This window comes from Lagenorhynchus albirostris, chromosome X, assembly GCF_949774975.1.
Source record: "Lagenorhynchus albirostris chromosome X, mLagAlb1.1, whole genome shotgun sequence".
In the NCBI taxonomy this organism is placed as follows: Eukaryota; Metazoa; Chordata; class Mammalia; order Artiodactyla; family Delphinidae; genus Lagenorhynchus; species Lagenorhynchus albirostris.
The window spans coordinates 71,589,788-71,611,587 of record NC_083116.1 but is presented as its reverse complement, the minus strand read 5'-3'; the positions used below and the strand labels follow the sequence as shown (position 1 = coordinate 71,611,587).

Here is a 21,800-nt window from a genome sequence, read left to right as displayed (position 1 = left end):
ACATGAAGCCTACCCTGCCAGTTCTTTGTGAAAATCCTTTAATGGCTTTCCACTGTTTTGAGGATAAGGTATGACTGTTTCAGTTTGCCAGGACCGGGGGAGTTCCCGGGTTGCTGGGCTTTCATGGCTAAAACTGGGAAGGTCCTGGGCAAACTGAGATGGTTGGTCACCCTAGCAGGGCGTGGCATTGGATGCCTTTCACAACCCGATCTCTTCTTCCCCAGCAACAGCTCCCACCATTCCTCACCCCTTTTACTGTGCCCTCTCCACGTCCTCTGCAGCCCAACCATCCTTCCCTGAAGACACTCCAAGATCTTTTTTATCTCCATGCCTTTGTGCACACTGTACCTCTATGCTGCCTGATAAACTATCCACTCTTCATGAGAACCCAGCTCCCACAGCACCTCTGTGGTCTTTCTTGATTCCCTGGGACAGAATGAATAACAATTACCTTCTACCTTGACCATTTTATTGACATGTGAGTCTTCCCCAGGGTCACACTAGGGTGAGGCGATCAAGGCACCTGGGGTGCAAAATCTAAAGAGGCATTCGCTCTTGGGGTTGCTCAAATGCCAACCCTATACTCGCCTGACCCCAGCAGTGAGTGCCTCCTTAAACTTTGCACCCTAAGTACCTTAATTGCCTCACCTTAGTCCCAGCCTTGGTCCTATCAGACTGGGGAGTCCTCGAGAACAGACTCCAAGTTCTTACTTATCTTCGTATCCCTAGTGATTAGCACAAGGGTGGGCACAGAGCGGAAATCTAGCTGCACAAATGACATCAAACCCTTCTCCGTTCCAGTAGGGGAAGGAGGTAGGAGAGCCAGATGGCTTTGGGCCCTGCTGAGGATGGAAGAAGGTGAAAGCAAATTAACAGACTCCATTCTGGCCTGGGGTATGAGGATAGCTTTTCATCAGGTGCTTTTACCCTTGGCACCTGGCAGATCTGCGGCTCTTCCTACTTCTCTGGTCTCTCCCTCTCAGTTCCTTTCGCTGGTTAACCGGAGATATTCTCCAAGGTACCATTTTTTTTGTCCTTTTCTCTCCTTATTTTCCTCTGAATGATCCTGTCCACTCCCAGAGCTTCAGCTAGGAGCCCTTTGTAGATGACTTCTAAATGGACACCTCATGCATTATGCTGAGCGAAACAAGTCGAGATAGAGGAAGACAAATACTGTGTGATATCACTTATATGTGGAATCCAAAAGAAGCTGAACTCATAGAAACAGAGAGTAAAATGGTGGTTTGCAGGGGCCAGGGGGTGGGGGAAATGGGGAGATGTTGGTCAAAGGGTATACACTTCCAGTTCTAATATGAATAAGTTCTGGGGATCTAAGGTACAGCATGGTGACTATAGTTAACAACACTGTATCATATACTTGAAAGTTGCTATGAGAGATCTTAAAGGTTCTTATCGCAAAAAAGAAACAGTAATTATATGACAGGATGGAGGTGTTGGCTAACACTATGGTGGTAATCATTTTGCAATATATAAGTGCATCAAATCAACACACTGTACACCTCAAACTTATACAATGCTATATGCCAATTACATCTCAATAAAGCTGGAAAAAAACAGACAACTCATCTCTCTTTTAAGCCTCAGACCCACATTTCCAACTGCCTAGTTTATATGGTAATATCTAGCATCAATATTGCTTTCATATCCATTTTCTCATCTGACCCTTGCAACAGTTCTGTGAGAAAGTCAGGGCAGAATATGAATGTATTTTTTAGGGGAGACACAGAAAGGTAGGCTTGCCCAAGTTTTAGTGGCAGAGCTATGATTAAAAACTCAAGTTTGGGTGTTCTTTCTGTTATGCCATGTTGCACAGCCCACCACATGGATGTTTCAATGGAGTCTCAAACTCAACGTGATCAAAACCTCAACTTGTTACCAACCTCCTCCTACCCCTACTCCCCTGAAAAAACAAACAAACCCAAAAAACAAAACAACAAAACCCTGCCTCTGTTTCCCAACTCGGTTAATGGAGGCCTGCTGGGAAAAGGACTTCTAAAACGACAAATATGTCTCGAAGGTTGTGGCCCAAGGCCACTTTTGCTGACTATAAGCGGTGTCTCCAGAACCAGAGGGAGCCTACAGCTCTTCTTAAAATTGAAGGTGTTTATGCTCGAGATGAAACTGAATTCTATCTAGGCAAGAGATGTGCTTAGGTGTACAAAGCAAAGAACAACACAGTAACTCCTGGTGGAAAACCTAACAAAACCAGAGTAATCTGGGGAAAGGTAACTCGCACTCATGGAATCAGTGGCATGGTTCGTGCCAAATTCCGAAGGAACCTTCGTGCTAAGGCCATCGGACACAGAATCCGTGTGACGCCGTACCCTTTGAGGAGTTAAACTTATTGAAAAGTAAATAAAGTGTGGATTTGTTTTCTTGTTAAAAAAAAAGTATCTAACTTTCCTAATCATCAAGGCTAGAAACCTTGGTTTCATGCTCGATTCCTCCCACTCCTCCATAGCCTGCAGACTTGACCTTCACAATGTCTGAAACTCATTTTGAATTCATCCTCTCTTTTGCTTCTCTATCCCCATCGAGGCTTACAGAATCTCTTAGCCACACTCCTTTCACTGCTGTCCTGCCTTTCAGATCTGCCCCGGCTTTCAGATCTGCCCCACCTCCGATCCTTCATATTGTCCTAGGGATCTCCTCCCTAAAGCAACAGATCTGATCCTGTCCCTCCCGGGTTAGAAAATCGCAGCCTTTGATTGTGCTGGTCCCCCAACCCCTCCTACCTACACTTGGAGGCCCAGGTCAAATGTCACCTCCCTTCGTGAACTTGCACACAACCCCCCTGTAAACTTGAAATGAGTTCCTTATTCCTCTGCTCTCCCATAGCACTAGGTATTTATTTCATTCTGCCGGTCTTGCAACTAACTGTGCACCGTTCTGTCTCCCCTCTAGCCCGGGAGCCTGCTGGGGATAGGATCCCGGTCTAGTTAATCTCTGTCTTCTCTGAAACATGGAATCTAGGTCCTTAAACATAGTAGGTCCTTAATAGACAGCTGCTGAATAAATTTTTCCCTTAAGTGTTTGGAAATTTGTTATAACAAGGCCCATACTCCTAGTGGGGCCGTTCAGTGAGCTGGGTAAAAATGATTCTCAACCTGTGGTGGGATACCTCACTTCTTTATACCTTGAGAGATCTGAAGTGGTCCAGCATTGCTCCTCTATATCCCTCACCTCTCCATACACTGCTCTCCCTCCCCCAGTGAAGGCAAAAGACAATTTTAACTCTTTATTTGAAACAAACAATTCCAGAGACAGAAGGTTAGTCGTGACAACAGCTTCTCACTACAACACAAGGGCGGGCATGGCTCACTGAAGGGACAGGCCAGGCGCCTCAGAACAATATATACAATTTAAACAGTGGCTAAACTGGTGAGTTATAAAAACACAAAAAGGAGGCGGGGGAACAGCAAAGCCAACAGGGAAAGAACTGGGTACCCCTTTGCCAGGTGCTAAGAGTTTTCTGGAACTACAGAGGCAAGATGGGGAAGAGAGGAGATGGAGGCAGTGGGGGCAGGACCCACGCCCACAGCTCCTCACCTACCCTTTGACTACAGATCCCATCCTGCATGACCCAGGGCCCCCACAGGCTTGGCCTGGCTCTCACGATGGGGGAAGAACAAGAGTGGGGAACCCAGCCCCAACCCAAGTCACAAGGTAGTTTTTGCCTTGGGAACTCTGTCCACTGAACTAAAGGGAAGCAGTTACAGAAGGGGGCTAAGCATGTTGACACCATGGCTCATGCCAACCTAAGATGGCAGAGAGAGACAAACACATAAACCAAGGGGACAGGAGTCTGCTCCCCATACTTAAAGAGTCATTCTCTGCCTTTGAGGGAAAGAAAGCATTTGGAAGATTTTTTTTTAATCGCAGCACCAAGGGTTGATGCTTGCAGGGGTGGAGAGGGGGAACAAGGTGGCGAGGAGGTTCCAACCACCAGTTATCTCATGGGAAGGGAAGAGTGCCTAAGCTCTGTGTTTTAGGTAAATGGTCCCCTCGTTACTTTCATGCTTTCTCTCGTATCTTTCATACAAGACCCTTTAGCTTGGTACCGGGGAAGAGTAGAGAAGGGAGTGGGCACAGGGCAGAGAAGGCAGCTGGGTTCTTCCCTTGGCCAAACCTAGGAACAAGGGCCTTTACCTATGTGGGATGGGTCAGGAAACCCAAAGCCAACAGGATCACCAGAGCCATTAACACTCCACCCAGAGTCTGGCCCCAGGAGAAGGGGTTTACTCTGAAACATAAAGAAAATGGCCTAGCTGGTTTTTGCCCATCACTGGGAGACCAGTCCCTCAGTACAGAGAACTGGGGCCCTGCGGTTGTCAAGTGGTTTGGGAGAAGACAAAAGCCAGGGATTCCTAGGGAAGGCAGGGAATGGATGAGTAGAAAAGGGCAGTCAGGGCCCTTCAGAATGAGTAGCATTGGTTCCTGGGCCAATCGCCCTGTGGGACGTGGCCACGGGACAGACATTGGTGTGAAAGATGGATCCGGGAAGCACGTGGGCTTAGTCCAGGTCTTCCTCCCCGGGACGACCCAGCTCCTCATAAATCTCACGCACAGCCAGAATACGATTGAGCATGCTCTCCAACATGCTGCGGTCCATGGGGATCACAGAATACCAGAGAGGTGACTCGGCAATGCAGGACCGCTCAGGTTGCAGGTAGAACACATCGTTGCGAGTCCGGAGGCTTTCGGGACTGCAATGGTGGGGGTGGGGGTGGGGCGGGAGGACAGAGATCAGTTCCTGGGCGAAGTAGAGCCTGTGGGTCCCCCCGTCCCCGCTAATGCCATTCCTGCGAACCTGCCAACTCACCATTTTGAGAGATAGAATTCATAGAACTTGACAGGGCAGCGGAGGGGATTCATGCGGTTCTCACGCTGCTCTAAGATGGGGGCTTCGTCTTCTCTCTTCCGTTTCCCAGGACCGGTGTCTGTGAAGGAGACGAATGAACCAGACTCCTTAAAAGTGCAGTCTCAACGAGGCACCTCCAAGAGCACAGTCTAGGGCACAGGGGAAAGGCCTCAGGACACAAAACAGTCTCATGGAGAAATAAAGGCAGAAGAAGAGTCTGTCAGTCTCTCTGTACCAACCCAACGCTCTGCAGGGTGTTGCTCTGCAGTGTACCCTGGTTTTCATTGCTAAAGTCTCTATCATCTTCCCCAAGTTGATTTCCTGAAGAGGTGATCTCAGAAGTTACACGGAAAAACTGACAAAACGACCCTACTGCAAGATTGGGGTTGCCTTCTGGGATAAACAGCGATGGCCCCAGCCCCTGGCACATTAGTCCTGGTAGAGGCTCAGGTTCAGAAGGGACCTTGGGAACTGATTCCAGGGCCAGAATGGAAACCAAGGTGCTGTGGCAGTTATGCCCACTAGCAAAGAGCGATGGAAAGGCTGTCATTCACTCTCGTCAACTTTTCCCCTCAGCCAAACACACCTAACAGTTTCCCACCTGTCCAACACCCAACCCCCCAGCCCCAAAAGTAAACTGCCCTGAAATGAGGAAAAGTGGGAAACAGGCAGCTTGGTGACCTCCTATTTATGCAATAGCCACTGCCCATCGGATTGAAGGACTGGCTGTTTTCATCTTTTCTGCAAACCCAGGAACGGAAGGATAGAGAAGCTAGGGGCAATGGAGAGGGCCAACCTGGTGGCACGGTGGGGCACGGAAGGGGAAAGTAGAGAGGGGGGGAAAAGCAACGGAGGGGGCAGCTTCGTACCTCGCCCTTTCCTCTGGCGGACAGGGGCGTAGTAGCGGATGCTCACCACCTTGGTGGTGCCCCGAGGGGTGGTACACTTGCGGGACTGCCGCACCACGTTGGTGAAGGAGAGCTGCATGTGTTCCTCAGCCGTCTGCAGCCCAAAAAACTTAGTGTTGAAGAACATGAGGGTGTTGAGAAGGACAAAGGGCGAGTAGACCCCCAGCTGCTTACACTCCCAGAGGTGCTCTTCCTCCACTCGGGAGAACACCGTATCTGCAATGGGCAAGGGGGAGAGGCTGGTCAGGAGGGATTGACTACACAAACCCAACCACTTCTGCTCCCACATGTCCGGCTCACAAGCACTGGGCACGCCAGACTCATTCGGTGAGGGACCATTGCACGTAAAACCCTGACGCCTCGCTATACTGCACAGGAGGGCTGGATTTTGGGGTTTGTTTTGGTTCGGTATTGGGTGGGGGGTTTTTGGGGGGGATATTATTTTTTAACAGTTTCCACCTGCATTCAGAGCTTTGCTCACCATCCTCAGGTTACAGGCAGGTCGACGTAAACCTTGAGGAGCCCCACAACTTCTTCCTTTTTTTCCTTCACTTACCACTCAAACCCTGGTCACCATTTTGGGTCCCAGAGATAGCCCTTCAGACCTAAGTCTTGATCCCCTCCTTATGTTCAAGGACAGGGGCTCTGGCTCCTCTAGCTCTTAACCCTGAGGGACCCCACTACACACGTCTATGCTCAGACCCTTCTGTGAAGAGTGGCAGACCCAAGAGCCCTGGACTCAGAATGGTGCACTGGAAGAAAGGAGGAAAGGGCGGAGGGGTTGCTAAGTCCCTGTCCCTTACTGTTGGGGAGGAGTGTGGGCTGCCAGGTACTCAGAGACTTGTTGAGTTCTTGAACAAAAGTCAGGTAGTAAAGGTCCGTGAAAATGTTCACCATTCGGTTATTTTCCAACAAGTACTGGAAAAAGAAAAACAGACACACATAGAGCTAGACTCTAGGCCCTAGAGGAAAGACGATGAGACCGAAGGCCCCACACATGGCGACCTTGACCGTTAGGAGCCCATGGGAAACAGTTGCTGGATTTAGTGATCCAGAGTGGTTTTCCCCAGGTATACCTACAGCTCTGAGGAGCTGAGGCCTTGCTGGAAGAGGAGGAAGTTTGGAAGAGATGTGTCACAGCCGCTTCTTCACAAGCCCAGACCCCCTTGTCAGCTGAGGCATGGCTGACGTCTCCCAGTGGGAACCAAACATTACCCCACCACTCAGGGAACCCAGCTCTGCCCATCCCTCCCCTCCTAAAGTGAGTTTCAGGATGACAAAGGGACCCGCAGAGCAATGAAGACTGCTCCTTGGTCAAAAGTCCTGGAACACAGCTTTGATTTTAGAAGAGTATTCTCATTTCTTGTCGTGTCTAGAGTAGGAGATGAGAGGCAAGCTGCCTGTTCAAGGCAGGAAACAAGGTGAGGAACAGGGAGTGGGACAGGATCATTTCTGGTGGGACCCTGCCTGCTGTGTTAAGTGACGGCAAGTGAGGCAGGGCGCAAGGGGTACCTGTTGGATGCCAAGACACAGATAGTAGATACTGTCAGGTTCATATCGTTCACCGTTGGGTCGAGTGATTTCTCTCACAAACTGGGCCAGACCGTAGTTGAGCTCAGCAGCTGAGCAGGCCAGAATATCCTCTTTGATACGCATAGGTTTGGCTGCAGTGATACACAGTGGAGGTGGCTGGCATTAAGACAACTGCACATTAAGAATTTCCTTTAGCTCCACCATTAACCCCTTCACCCCTTAGTCACGTCCAGCTCCAGAACAAACCCACCAATTACACAAAGAGCCCTCAGCCTTGAAACCTAGATGGCATCTCCCCTTATTCTGCAACTGCTCCCCATCTTCACAGGATACCCTTAAGTGATCACAGCCTTATCACTTGTAGACATCTACAGCTGAATCACAGCTCTGCCCCTGCTCCCCGCCTGGGTACTTACGGCCAAAGCGCAGCTCATCACCCTTGCTGGTTTCTCCATTGGCGTATTTCGACTGCACCCAGCACTTCCAAGCATTGACACCATATGAATAGTTGAGTCCAGTACAGCTAGGCTGGCTGCTCATGGAGTCCCGGGAACAGCTCTCTGAAAGCACCAGCCGCTTTTGACCCTGGAGGGGAAGAGAAAGGAGGGAGTGGTGGAGGTAAGGCCAGGGCACCATGGAAACTAGTCAGGACAGTGTTCACCACCAGGGGAGGTGGGGACTGATGAAAGAACACAGCAAGCTTCCACAGCGCAGAACCCCAGGAACAGCTCTTATAACCTCTGATGAACTGGGGAGAGAGCAGAGTTTGGCTGTACCTTAGCACTCACAGTGGTGGAGAAAGGAGGCTAGGGAAGGCGAAACTAAGGCTGCTGACTTGGCTACGAAAGCCACCCCCCACCCCGCCCTTTGAGCCTCCATCCCTCTTTTGTGGATACAGCAGCCCCAGCCCTCACCTTCCTCATGGTTCGGGGAAGGTCTTGTTCAGTAGACACGTCCTCAGGCCCTACCAGGCCACAATCAAACAGGAAATCTACGCTGGGGTTAATATCTAAAGGATCTAGAGGGGAAAGGAAGAAGAAATCAATTTTCTAAGACCTCAACCCTGTAGTCCTCCCACCCCACCCCTGCTACTTGTTCACCTGACTCGAGATGAGCCTCCCAGACAGCTTCATCGTGGTCACCAGGACAAAGCTATATACTAAGAACGTGCTCAGAGGCACATACACACAAAAACTCACAACAATGGGAACATTCCTAGCACTACTGAACTGTAAACTTTTAAACATGGTTAAGATGGTAAATTTTATGTTATGTGTTTTACCACAATTAAAAAAACAACAACAACAAGATTCAAGTATAGAATAGTCTGCCTGTCCCGGTGTCTCTGGCACCACTCCCTGTGACAGTCTTCTGTTTAGGGTCATGCTCGGGGTAACAAGGAACACTCCTTTCCTGATAGCGCAAATGCTACTGTACACAGCGGGCACGCCCTGAATCCTACTCACTTTTGGGGAAGTCCGCCTCCAAGTCTTGCCCAGGCTCATCCAACACATTGGCCATCTTGACGGCCATGGCCAGGACATCATCCCGAGCTGGCCCAAACAGGTCGCAGTCTTCCAGAAGTCCCTCTGCACTCTGGTTGCTCACGAGATCTGGGAGGCAGAGAGGTTGGCTTAGTCCCTGCAGCTCCTACTTGGCGCCCTCAACTGGCTTTCAGGGGCTGATCCCAACTATTCCCCCATCCCGCCAGGCACCGAGATCACCACTCTCCGCCCCCTTAGGCAGAGACAGACTGGCAGCACCCTGTCTCCCTCACCGCCGCTGTCCATGGCATACCACAAAGGTCAGATGAGGCCTTGTCTAACTCCTCGGCCTCTGCAATCATTTCTGCCATAGCCAGGATGTCAGCCTCCAAGGGGTTAGAAGGGATCTTCACCTTCAGCTCCTCGATGGTCTCCACAATCTTGTCTGTGCTCTCCAAGGTAGTGGGCAGGAACATGGGCACAGGCACCTGGAGGCACGAATCCCAACTAAACGCCAAGAACCATACCAGCAGATGAGAGGAACGGCTGGTGAGAGGGAGGGGGCAGGGTGGGTCTCAAGCCTGGGAGGGTAAAGGAGGCCCCCACCAGGAAGGGCAGGAAAACTTACCGGGATAGGCATTGAGAAAGGCACCGGGACTTTCTGGCAGTACAGATGCATAGGCACTGGCACAAAGATGGGCACTGGGATGGGCAGCACGATCACCTGTGGCTTCCACTCTTCTGCTGACAAAAAAGGGGTCTTCTCAGAGTGCCTGCCAGATGGGTCACATCTGACCCAGGACCTGGTGCTTGTTACCCCCGCAAAGCTCTAACACGTGCTCAGTGTCACAAAACTGCCCTTGAACCAAATGTTGAGAGACAACTCTGGGATTCTAGGACGACAATATGCAGGACGCTTCGGCCACCTAAGAAACCCCCTTGTCCAGCTCCCAGGCACAGGGCTGGAGGCCCAAGACCATGGAATACAGCCTGTGGCGTCTTGGCACCCTCACTCACCTGTCTGACTCCCTTTGGACTTCATTTCCACCTTGCAGGAGACCCCCCGATTCTGCATCAGTGGTTTACACATGGCAGCTTTGTTTTTGCGGGGTGTTGCTGGGGGCGGTGGGGGTGGAGGAGGGGTGGGAGCAGCGGGGGCTGTTCGGATCTTCACAGGGATCTGCAAAGACAAAGGAATTTTAGTGCTGCTGACTACGGTACCCTCCTCTGAGACCATCCTACCCCCTGGCTTTTGCCCTGACCTTGCCCAGATTCCCATTTTCCTCTGAGGTCTTTACAGTGTTGCTGTTCTCCACTTTGGTCTGAGAGGGTGTCTGGGGCTTCGCCTCAGAAGACTGACCTGTAGATCAAAGCAAACGAAAGCTCTCAGCTGAGGCACTAGCTCTCCATTTTCCTCACCCCTGCTCCAGGAGAGCTTCATTAAGAGAACACCAAATACGAATGGGAAGTCTCAAATTTTCCCTCCACCCCCGCCCCCAGGTCTAGTCTTCTCTAGGTCCCAGCAATAGTGGCCAAAAAGATTCTTTGCTCCTGGATGCCAAGGATGAAAAATAGTGTCCCCCCAATGACCCATAATTTAAGGCCTTCCATTTAGATGGCCCTCAGGAGTTTAGTACCCCTGGAGTGCGGAGGGGCCAGGGTAACATTCTAGAAACAACAGCCTTCACTCTCACTAAAGGCAGAGCTTATGCCAACACTTCCTTCTCTCTTAAAACTAACCACAGCCCCCATATGCCCCACCCTACCTGGGCAGGTACCCATTCCCTACAATAAATCCTTTATAGAAAATCAGTAGGATCTAACTCTCAGAACCTTGAAACGAGACTCCTCTAGTACCTCTACAGTCCGGAAGCTGAAAGAGAATGCAGTACCAGGACCTCTGGCCAGGGATGAGGTGAAAGCGGGAGAGGAAGAAGAAAGGGGCCAGGCCCAGGATCAGAAGAGTCCAGGCCAGTTCTAACAGACTGTGCCCCCTGCCCAGGACTCACTGTTCAGGAGGCTCTCGGGCCCACTCTGGGTATCCAGGTTGGGTTGGTTCTGCTGGCTGTAGAAACGTAGCAGACATTGTTGGTTGCAGAAATGACGGATCTGCCCACGCCAGTGGATGGTCTCCAGCAGCTTCCCCTGGCGCTTACAGGCATGGCACCGGGCAGCCTGAGGGTGTCAACAGGATGGTCAGACCTGCCTCCCTAAAATGTGCTGGGCCCTTTGCCCTGGGATAAGCTGTGCTGCTCCCCTTGGAGGCTGGGTAAGCCGGAGCCCCCTCCCTGGAGATCAGCCCACACCCTGATGGCAGCACAAGAGCCCATGCTCCCTGCCACCTTTTCCCTCCTTTGTAACGTGCTGCCCCCCTTACCTTGCAGTACCACAGCAGGTACTTGCTCTTACAGTCCTCGCTGCAGAAGTCCCAGGTGCTGCCGTCCAGTTGCTCGGTGACTCCGCGCTGGCAGGTCTGGGAGCAGTAAGTACAAGTGATACAACACAATCCCAGCTTCTTAGTGAAGTCCTGTTTGTACAGCAGCACACAGCCTGGAAAGGGGGCGAGAGGGAAGAGTCCAGAGACGCAGAAATCTCCATGGCCGTGAGACCCAACCTTTTCAAGGCGGTGCACCTGAAACCTCTAACAACCTCCCGTGCCCAAAGCCTGGGGACAGACGGGGTAGAGCATCCTGAGCAGAAGGCCCTGGCCCCGCAGACCACACTGCAAGCCCTCCTTACTTAATCTGCCATTCTCCCCAGCTGTGAGGTACAGAGCCCTCTGCCCCTTCCCCATCTCCTTACCTTCGCTGCAGAAGCTCTTCTCCACCCCACTGAATCGGAGCTTCTCATGCAGGAGTTTCTCCTGCCGGCAGTGCTCACACTGGGACACCACACCCCGAAGACGCTTGAAGTCCTCACAGCAATCACGGCAGCAGAACTGGAACACCTGGTCCTGGGACAGGGGCACAGGGCGGGGAGGACAGGGCTGTGACATCTGGACCTGGCGAGAGCCAAGTGGAAGGACCCCTTCAGACAGATGTCTCTGTGTAGCGAGATGTGGGTGGGGGTGGGGATCTTACCTGCCAGTCCAAGACCTCAGGCTTGCCACTGAAGAGGCTGTGGCAGTAGTGACAGCTCAGGTGAATGCCCCCCTCGGGGCTTGTGCGCTGGAGGGAAGGAAGACAAGTAAGGGAGGGGCAAGATGTGTGTGGTGGGCGGGTAGGGGTAGGGGAAGTCAGGCTTGTTCTTTGCTCTGCCCAGGCCTACCTACCCCAAATCTCATACCCTCTCTACGTCGCCACACCCTTTATCCCTGGTCCAGGGTTTGGAGTACCTGGAACTTGGTCCAGCAGCTGGGGCTGCAGAACTGGTAGACTGTGCGATCAACCTTGTTGTAGTAACAGGGGTCAGAGAGGCTGCGGCGGCAGAAGCTGCAGGGTCGGGGAGGGCCTGGGGCATAGAGAGAAAAGGAGAGAGAGAAAGAGAGAGAGAGAAAGAGAGAGAGAGAGAAAGAGAGAGAGAGCACACAGAAGGTGTAAGGCAGTGCAGAGATGGAACAGGAAATCCACGGGAAGATGTGGTTGGGGCTGAAGTCGGGCAGCAGGGGTTACTTTAGAAGAAGGGAGTATGGGAGGTGGAAGGAAGGCCAGCAGGGGTCTCAGAGAAGAGGGCTTTGCACCTACCAGTGAGCCCTGCCTGCTTCACTTTGTAAGAGGTGGTACAGCACAGGGAACAGAACAAGCTGGTCTTGCCATTACGGTCCACATGGGATAGCATCTCAAAGTTCTTACACAGGGTCTTGCACCAGACACATGGGTACACCCGTGTGTTTTTCTGTGAGGATGGGGAAGGAGAGGCTGAGGCTGGATTTGTCCCTTCACTTTTATTTTTTTAAATTTTTAAAACATGAAATATTTCAGGCATACAAAAAAAGTATAGATGATGAGATAACAAAGACCTGTGTATCCACCAGCCAGCTTCAAAAATAAAACATAACAGATACAATTGAAACCCCCTTTATTCGTTTTATTTCTCCCAGCCCTCGACCCATCAGGCACCTTTATTTCTCACCCAAGGACCGCACCCCCTTCCACAGCCCTCTAATGCACTACTCCCTCGGCCCCACCTTCTTGTACGCCCCCAAGCAGGTTGTGTTGCAGAACCGCTTTTGTTGGCCCTCGTGGAAGAGGAGCTCGGGGCCAGGGCTCCCGGTCTTGGTGTAGATGTAAGCCCCACACTGGTCACAACAGTTGGTTTTCAGTCCCTTGTTGGCCCGGAATTTGGAGAAGCAAGAGTCGCTGCAGAGCCGGTGCACCACGCTGCCATTGCTGACCTCGTGCAGGACCTGCCACATACACACACACACATACCCTGAGCTAGGGCCTGGCCACCACCACCCACCCTAGTGCAAGGACGGCCCGCCCCGCCTCACCCTAGACCTTCACAGCAGACAGTGGGCCCAGGGACCCCCCAACCTGCACATCGGGCTGCCGACTTGATGGTGAGGTCCTGGGAGGCAAGGAAGGCCAGCTGCACACATCCTGGAGAAGCTCTATCCTTGAATACGCTCCCTCACGATGGCTGCTACCCCTCCCCACTCCCCTCTTCCACAGGGCCTGGCCCCTGCAGCCCCAGGATTGCAGGGGCAGCTCAGGGCTGGCCAGGCTCTGTAAATTAGCCCCCATCGAGCTTCCTCACCTCTCCAGTCTTCTGGCATATACTGCAGCGAGTGGCATCGGCGGGATCCCCAGACTGGGGGATTGGGCGCTGCTGCTGGGCCTCATACAGAGAGAGACAGACAGACGTGCAGAACTCATGGAAGGAGCCTCCTGAACCAGTCTGCGCCACAACTGAGTCCTTGGTGTTCCAGATCTCCCTGGAGGTGGGGACAGGTTTGCACATTCACTCAGTACCACCCTCTCATTTCATCAGCCTCCACCCCCCTCCTCTGGGATCAATGACCACAGAACCAAAATACTCTCGGACCCCCTCCCTAAATCACCTCTCTCCCAGTTCCACTTTGCTAGGTTCTTGCTAACATAGTCTCTGTCTCACCCTTTACTCCCAGCCCGATCCCTGCCCTCCCCACAGCCCGGGACCCTCACTTACTTCTTGCAGAAGGTACAGGTCTTTTTGCCGGAGGGCTTCTTGGAGAAGGTGGTGAGACAGGATGAAGAGCAGAAGAGCTGTGGCAGCCCCTTGCGCTGGTAGGCCGTCTGGCCCTTCTGCAGTGGTGTCCGGCAGTGGGCACAAGTCATCTTGGTGCCTACCGCTGAGCGCCCAGTCCTCTGTGCCACGCTTGAGCGTAGGGACATGCGAGGAGAGCGCCGGGGCCGGAATGGCACAAAGTCCTCATCGTTGGGGTCATCTACCATGGCATCAGAATCCTCATCTGACACTGGAACTGAGGAAGAGGGGGGAGGGGCGGGGAGAAAAGGCTGAGGGACCAGGCCTCCAGCCATCACCTGACCAACAGGTAGCTCAGCTGATCCTGGGATCCCCAATCCCTGTAGTTCTTGGCTTTATACCCCGCCCCTATTACATTGGAATCTCAAGCCACCCGGTGTCACTCTCCCTTAGTTACTCTGTAACCTCCCAGGGAGGGGAAGGAAGGGATCCAAGTGAGAAGATTCAGGGACAGGGATGGCAGAGCTGAAACAGGAAACTCCATTCTCACTGCTCTTGTTTTCAATTTCCCCCACTGCCCCTGGTTCCCATGCCAACCCAGAGCAGAGACAGGCGCTTTGCACTCTGCAGAGTGCGGCACTACAGGAGCCCTGAGATCCGTGGCCGCCACATCCCACTGGGTCACACTTCCTCAAGGCCTACTCACTGCTCTCAGTGGAATCCACAACCTCAGGTTTTGGAGGCTCTACTCTTCTAACGCGCTCGCTTCTCTTCTGCACCTTGGAAACATGGGGAGGGGAGGAAAGCTGACACCAGGGCCAGGCTAAAGGGCCAGCTGCACTAGTACAGGGTTTGGGGGGGTACAGAAATAGGAGGGGGAAGGGAGAGTAGGGACCCTTGGCCCTGCCCTTAGGAGGAGGGGAGAAAAGGAGGCTGGACCTTCTCCTTAAGAAGCAATAGACACAAGCACTCCCTCCCTCCTCCTAACTCTCCTCACACACACCCTCCACAGAGCAACATCTGGGAGGGAAAATGAAGGGTCTGTCCTTCCCAGAGCTACAGGGGGAACCAGACTCCCTCCAATCCCCTCCCCCCCTCACCCTCTCAGGCGGCTTCTCACTTGCCTTCCCAGTCAGGCCATCTCCTGCAAAGGAAGCAGAAAGCAACCTAAATCTTGAGCCTGCCTTCACCACCCCCTCCCTGGCCCAACCCCCACCTCCATTCCTGGGGAAGAACTTACTCAAAACTGAAAGGGAAAACTCGAGTGCCTGTGGCTTCTTGGGGCCCCTCTCAGGGTTACCTTGAGCTCTGCACTAAGGAGGGGGGGCGGCGCGCAGCTATTCTCCATGAAAAAAATCCTACCTTCCCACCAGCTTTCTGTCCCAATCATTGGGAGTTAAGGAAATACAAGTAATACACCTTTCATCAAGCATTTATAGTTTATCAACAAAAACAAATGCAACCACCCAAAGGTAGCAAGGGAAAAAGGAAGCATTAATGTATGGGGAGGTTCCCCTGGACTCAGGTGGTTATATAAGCCCTAAGACCCTGGTCACAGCCTGGGAGAGGCACAACACTAGGCAGAATTGGGGAGAAATGAGAGCCTCTCAAGTCTAGGCTGGCCCTCCCCTATCAGAGACACAATCCTAGGCCCTGCATGTCTACCATTCCTCTGAAATCACTATGCACTTGGTGGCTCCAGAGCCTAGTTATCATTCATCAAACCCAGAAACCCCAGTCTCATCTAGAACAAAACAGCTAGAAAGATCTTAGAACCAAGAAGCCTGGTGTCCTCCCCAAATCCCGAAGGAAGGAGGACCCTGGTACCAAAAGCCCACTGGGGGAAGAAAAAGGGAACCTCTGCCACCGAACCCAGTCTTCTCAACTCACCCCCTGAAAACTCACTCCTATTTCTCCTCCACAGCCACTGAGCTCCCCCACCCCTACTTTCCTTAACCTTCTTCACCACACCCCCACTCCTCCTTCCAAACTCCCAACTCCTCCATACACATCCCTACGCTTATCTCTCCACCCTCCTCCCACAACTTCTTCCCCAAACACACAGCCACCCTCCTTACCCCCACCCTCTCCCCATCCTTGATTTTCCAGCTGATCAGGCAACCTACCTGGCAAGGAAGGGTGTGCAGGGGGGCTAGGGCCCCCAGGTTTAGTCTGAGAACTGTTGATTCCATCCCCCAGAGTCTCTCCCACTGAAGGGCTGGGGGGGCCATTTGGGCTCTGTGGCTGCCCTTGGGGAAGCTCCTCCTCCTGCCCAGGGGAGCCCCTTCGCCCTGTAGCTATGGAGGTGGTCTCCTCCTCTTCAATATGTGGGGACTGCAAGGTTATTGGAGAATCTGGAGCCAAAGGCTCTAGTAGCCCCTCAGGTGAAGAGGGATTTGCCCCAGCCCCTGGGTCAGGTGGCACCACCTCAGGGGTCTGGCCCCCTGGTCCAGGCTCTAGGGTCTGATCTCCTGCCTCCCATGCAAGGGTCCCCTCAGGACCATGGTCCACCTCTGGGGGGGAGGGGGCTTTATAGAGCAGCCCTCCCAGCCCCAGCAGCTCAGTGGCTCCATCCAGGACTCCAGGGTCTTTTTCCAGGCCAGCAGGGGTATCAAGCAGGTCCAGGGTTCCTGAGGATGGAGAAGGGCCAGGGGGGGCCCATCCTCGAGTTGGGGCAGTCTGGGATTCCAGTAGATCCTCTCCAAATTCCATGTCAACTGGAAGGTCTCCAGCCAGGGGCTTCTCTGGCAGGGTCAACGGGTCAAACGGACTGGGGAAATCACTGGGGTCCATGAGGATGACTGGATATAGGCTGTAGGTTAGGGGTAGAAAAGAGGACAGAAGAGGTGGTCTTCGCCAGAATTCCTTCTTATATAGGCTCTGGGACACACCCCATCATCCACTTGGATTTCTCTTGAATCGCCCCCACCACAACAGACAAGCATTTCCACAGGCTTTAGTGCAAATGACCACTCCCCCCACCAACATACAGCGCCCCCTGTGGGGAGAGGCGTTCCCCGCCCTGGCCCTGTGCCCCACTCGCCAGGCAGTCCGTCGTTCCACCCGCCCGCCTAGCCCCCGCCACCCCACTGCAACTCCCAGTTCCCCTCCCCCCTCACCTTTCACTCCCCCCCCACAACGCGGGCTGAACGCCCCCTTAGAGTCTCCCAGGGCCGCTGCCAACAGGAGCCTTTCCCGCCCCCGCGTTCTCAGTTTCTATCCCCTCCCCTCTCTCCTAGAGACCCCCAGTTCCCCAGTCTTTACCCACCCTGTCTGGCCCCACCCCCCCTCCCCGCGTTGCATGGTCCTCCCTCAGCCCTTCCCTCGCCCCCACAAACTGCCCTTCCTAACCCCTCCCCCCCCAGTTACCTTTCAGGGTCGCCCACTTCCTCAGCCCAGTCCCCCTTTCCTATTGCTCCCCCAGTCCTCCTTCTCCTGTTGCCCACCCCCCACCTCAGGCATTTACAGGAAGACATTTTGGAGCTACGATCTCTCCTTAGACCCCCCTCCCGGCTACTGCGAGAACCCGCCTGCAGGTTCGGTTCGGCTTTATCAGGCTCGACCCCTACCTGCGGCAGGGTTAGTGTAAAGGCTACAAGCCTAGAACTGCAGACAGCGACGGCCCCGCGCTCCTTCTCCACCTCCCTCCCTAGCAGCCGGGACAGGGGTCGCGGCCCCTTTAAATGGCAGCGCCGCTCACAGCGCCCAGCGCTCTGCACCAGGCGGGCGGGCGGCGCCAGCAACCAACCCCATTGGCTGGCTCGAGGAGGGGGCTCGCGAGACAGCGCCGGCCCCCGGCGCGAGACTCCCAGCCCAGTGGATGCCTGGAAATTGTGGAGTGGAACGTCGGCACTGGAGATGGAGCTTGAGCCCCCGCCCGGGGCCCCGTTAGTTGAGGAGGAAAAGCTAGCCTCCGGAGCTTGGAAGCCCGCCCCCGGGGAAGGCGGCACCCCCTCTCCACCAAAGGGCCGAGTACACTAACCCACAAAAAACAGATCTACGCACCTGCTTCCCTTACCTGGCTTGAGAGTCTGGCCCCCGTCAACACCCGTGCCCGCCCTACCTCCTGGAGCCCACTCTACCCGTGATCCCCTCCTCTCATTCAAATGGTTCCCGGTCCCCTCCCCCTCCCCGTGTCTCTCTCTGCTTCCCACTCGTGTTCAACCCCCCGGCGTCCGCCCCCCTCAACAGTCCCTACCTACGCCATGCCGCAGGCGCCTGCCAAGATTACCCTCCCCCCCAACCCCACCTCTCCGGGGCCCGCCCCCTGGGCGACTGTTGGGGTAATGAGTGACAGCGAAGGGTGGGGGGAGGCAGTGACCCAACCCTCACGTGCCCCTCCTCCCCTTGTCTGCAGCCTCGGGCCCCCCTAACCATTCTGAGACTCAGAGTTGTGGGGTGTCTTAAGCCTGGTCTCCAGCCACCCAGGGCGAGTTAAATGGCTCTGGCTCAGTGACAACGCCTATGCAGTAACCGTTACTGCCTGATGACCCCAAAACCAGGTCCTGCAAAGACATTCCCCCACTCCTTCCACGGTCTTAGGGTAAGTTCTGAGATCTTCTCCCTGAGTCTTCGCGCAGGAGCCCCCAGCGTTATCTCTTCAGTAGTTTTCCTCACCGATGCCGACAGCTCTCCTTCCTCCTTTCTCTGTCTCTCTGTCTCTGTCTCCCTCCCTCCCTCTTTCTGTCCTTGTCCCTCTCTCTCTCCCCCCCCCCCACTCTGGCGCGCACTCTCTCTCTCCCGGTCTCTTTTTGTCTCGTCTCTGTCTCTCAGGCTCTCTTAGGCACGAGCACGCACGCGCGCGCGCACACACACACTCCCCCTCCTGGATGGTCCTTAGCGTGTGGGTGTGGCTGGGGTTGAAGCTAGGGAAGTGGGGTAGGGGGAGGAGGCATTAGCATTAGGCCTACTGGCTTTAAAAAATGTGTGCCAGGATCCATTCTCAGTCCCCATTAGAGTTAGAGCACTTTACAATCCCCGCTCTCTCCACTTTCCCACTCCGACCCCTAAACGCTGGAGGGTATTTAGTATCTGAGATACTAGAAGAGGCTCAGGCTGGAAGGGAGTCCCATCACATTTTTAGGTTTGGTGTCCAGTGCCTGCTCTGGCCTGCCTCTTTGACCTGGGCCTTTCTTCCTTCCCACACTATGCCTCTGCTAGCCTTGTAGTCCTCCGGAGTTTTATCCTCCCTTATCTCATTCACTTTCTCAGAAACCTTATCCTTCCTGGCTCCCCCCATGGCCTTGAGGTTATCTTTGCTCTCTCCTATATACAGAGATAAAAGCAAGAGTTTTCCCCTTTAGGTTTCCCAAATGCAGCTTTCTCTTTATCTTAACCAGTATACTGTGCACCCATCTCACACCTTCTGCTTATTTCTGTGTCCCTGTACCTCCTTTTGCATTTTCAATTTGTTCCATCTCAGTTGGGTCACGTCGTTCTTTTGTATTGCCTGCCCTTCTCAACACATGCTTGGATCCTTGACTGCTCTGGTTGTGGAGAATGCCTGGTTTCAAACTGAGGGGAGACAATCTAAAGGGGACTGATGGTGTATTCAGAGGCAATGTGTGTGAGTTCTGGAGACAGATAGACCAGAATTCTAATCTCAACTCTGCCTGCTTTTTAACCAGTTGACTTTGGATTTGTCTCTTGTCAAGTCACCAGGTCTTATTTTTCTCATCTTTAAAACAGAGATAAGAAAACCAGCTAAATGTACAATAGAAGATTGGTCAAATCAATTTTGGTTATATTCATACAATGGATGTAGTAATTAACAACCGTTACTACAAATTACTATTTTGCTGCAAACATAAAACTACTCTAAAAGATTAAAGTCTACAGGGGCTTCCCTGGTGGCGCAGTGGTTGAGAATCTGCCTGCTAATGCAGGGGACACGGGTTCGAGCCCTGGTCTGGGAGGATCCCACATGCCATGGAGCAACTAGGCCCATGAGCCACAACTACTGAGCCTGCGCGTCTGTAGCCTGTGCTCTGCAACAAGAGAGGCCGCGATAGTGAGAGGCCGGAGCACCACAATGAAGAGTGGCCCCCACTTGCCACAACTAGAGAAAGCCCTTGCACAGAAACGAAAACCCAACACAGCAAAAATAAATAAATTAATTAATAAACTCCTACCCCCAACATCTTCTTTAAAAAAAAATAAAGTCTGTTAAAAAAGCAAATGAGACATGAAAACGCTCCAGATATAATGTTACATTTTTTACAGGAGTTAAAATATGATACCAACTTTGTAGAGAAATTCTATATACATGTATACTTAGAAAAAGACTGGAAAGAAATACTGGGGATAATGATACCCCATAGCAATGCTACTAAGATTGAGGTGTGCACTTGCCTGACATATAGCAGGTGTTTAATAGATACTTGTTACTATTATAAGAGAAATAGAGCTGACCTATGAAAGGTTTGGGACTTCACACCCTGGAACCTTCATGTCCTTAAAATAAATATCTACTTTTTCTCTTTGAGTAAGCCAAGAGTGCCCATAGTTGATAGGTTTGAGTATGTATCAGCCACAGATGAAAAGCTCTAACATAAATGGGCTGATGGGGGACGACAGGGAAGGTGTTGAGTAAGAGTATGGCCTGCAATTCAACACTCTCATTTTCAGCCTTGTTGCATTTATGGCATAGTACTCAATTCTGTTACTTGTTATTCACCATTTATAAAGCACTCCTAAAGCTCTGTAATACTATAAGACAGGTAAAAACTCAGTCCCTGTCTTCATGAGAGTTCTTTCATTTTAATTATATATATACTTTTCTGATTACAAAAATATAAATGTTCACTGTAAAAGTTTTGGAAAGCATAGAAGATCTGAAGAAGAAAGCAATGATCACTTTTATCCTATCCATCATACCTGGAGATAACCACTACTCTTTTTGATGTATATCCTTCCAGTCCTTTGTTTTCTTTTTGCATACTTTTTTTTTACAAAATTGGTATTATCTTGTACAATATGTTCTACAACATAATTGTAATGGCTGTATATTATTCCATCATTTGCATGTGCCATGCTTTACTGAACTACGCTGGGTGTCAAACTTTTATTATTTTTTTATGACAGGCAAGGCTACATGTAACTTGATCAAACAATTGGATCTATTCTATTTGGCAGCCATTTGATTAGAGTGAAGTTCACTCTTTAGAACCGACTCTGGAAACATATGGATTCTTATTTAATGTCTTATACCATTCTAAATTACCATGGAATGAAGAAAAGGAAATATCCATTTAGAGAGACTTTGGGGAACTGCTAGACCGTGAGCTCCTCAACAATAGGGACCAGTTCTTACTCATCTCTGTCTCCAGCATCTAGCATAGTCCTTGATATGTTTGTTGGATGAATGAATAAGGGAGAGAGAGGGGAAAAAAAGCCTCAATGAACTCAAATTGTAGTAATATTTCTATGATATAAGGAAAGAGGTAAGAGTGAAGCAAGAGGGGAGCAAAGGCAGGCAGGCAAAGATAAGGAATCTTCATCTTTATCTTTAAAAGGAAGAATACTACTCAGCCATAAAAAAGAATGAAATAATGCCATTTGCAGCAACATGGGTGGACCTAGAGATGATAATACTAAGTGAAGTAAGTCAGAAAGAGAAAGACAAATACCACATGATATCACTTATATGTGGAATCTAAAATGTGATGCAAACAAACCTATCTATGAAACAGAAACAGACTCACAGACATAAAGAACAGACTTGTGGTTGCCAAGGGGGAGGGGGTTGGGGGAGGGAAGGAGTGGGAGTTTGGAGTCAATGGATGCAAACTATTATATATAGAATAGATAAAAAAGAAGGCCCTACTGACTGTACAGCACAGGGAATTGTATTCAATATCTTGTGAT

At 51.9% G+C, this 21,800-nt stretch overlaps 1 protein-coding gene and 1 pseudogene across 4 annotated transcripts; one reads left to right on the top strand and one right to left on the bottom strand.

Moving 5' to 3' along the window:
• The first annotated feature begins 2,012 nt into the window (after nucleotides 1–2,012).
• On the top strand, nucleotides 2,013–2,360 carry LOC132513141 (large ribosomal subunit protein eL33-like; annotated as a pseudogene).
• An 886-nt stretch (nucleotides 2,361–3,246) lies between these two features.
• Nucleotides 3,247–17,960, bottom strand: ZMYM3 (zinc finger MYM-type containing 3). 4 transcript variants are annotated; one of them, XM_060138076.1, is made up of 25 exons: nucleotides 17,940–17,960; nucleotides 16,061–16,746; nucleotides 15,035–15,078; nucleotides 14,641–14,713; nucleotides 13,917–14,211; nucleotides 13,506–13,683; nucleotides 12,934–13,152; nucleotides 12,491–12,641; nucleotides 12,142–12,257; nucleotides 11,888–11,974; nucleotides 11,610–11,760; nucleotides 11,185–11,357; nucleotides 10,817–10,982; nucleotides 10,070–10,167; nucleotides 9,825–9,987; nucleotides 9,436–9,548; nucleotides 9,121–9,295; nucleotides 8,790–8,936; nucleotides 8,238–8,341; nucleotides 7,740–7,908; nucleotides 7,303–7,454; nucleotides 6,594–6,708; nucleotides 5,752–6,006; nucleotides 4,844–4,961; nucleotides 3,247–4,727 (listed from the first exon to the last, which is right to left on the bottom strand). In XM_060138076.1, exons 2-25 carry the CDS (start codon nucleotides 16,725–16,727, stop codon nucleotides 4,535–4,537), a joined length of 4,122 nt encoding a protein of 1,373 aa, XP_059994059.1. In that variant the 5' UTR covers nucleotides 16,728–16,746; nucleotides 17,940–17,960; the 3' UTR covers nucleotides 3,247–4,534. The 4 variants fall into 4 exon arrangements, with proteins under 4 accessions (XP_059994059.1, XP_059994058.1, XP_059994060.1 ...); XM_060138075.1 differs by lacking the exon at nucleotides 17,940–17,960 and adding an exon at nucleotides 17,504–17,615; XM_060138077.1 differs by lacking the exon at nucleotides 17,940–17,960 and adding an exon at nucleotides 17,504–17,615 and having other exon boundaries at nucleotides 14,641–14,707.
• Between the last annotated feature and the right edge of the window lie 3,840 nt (nucleotides 17,961–21,800).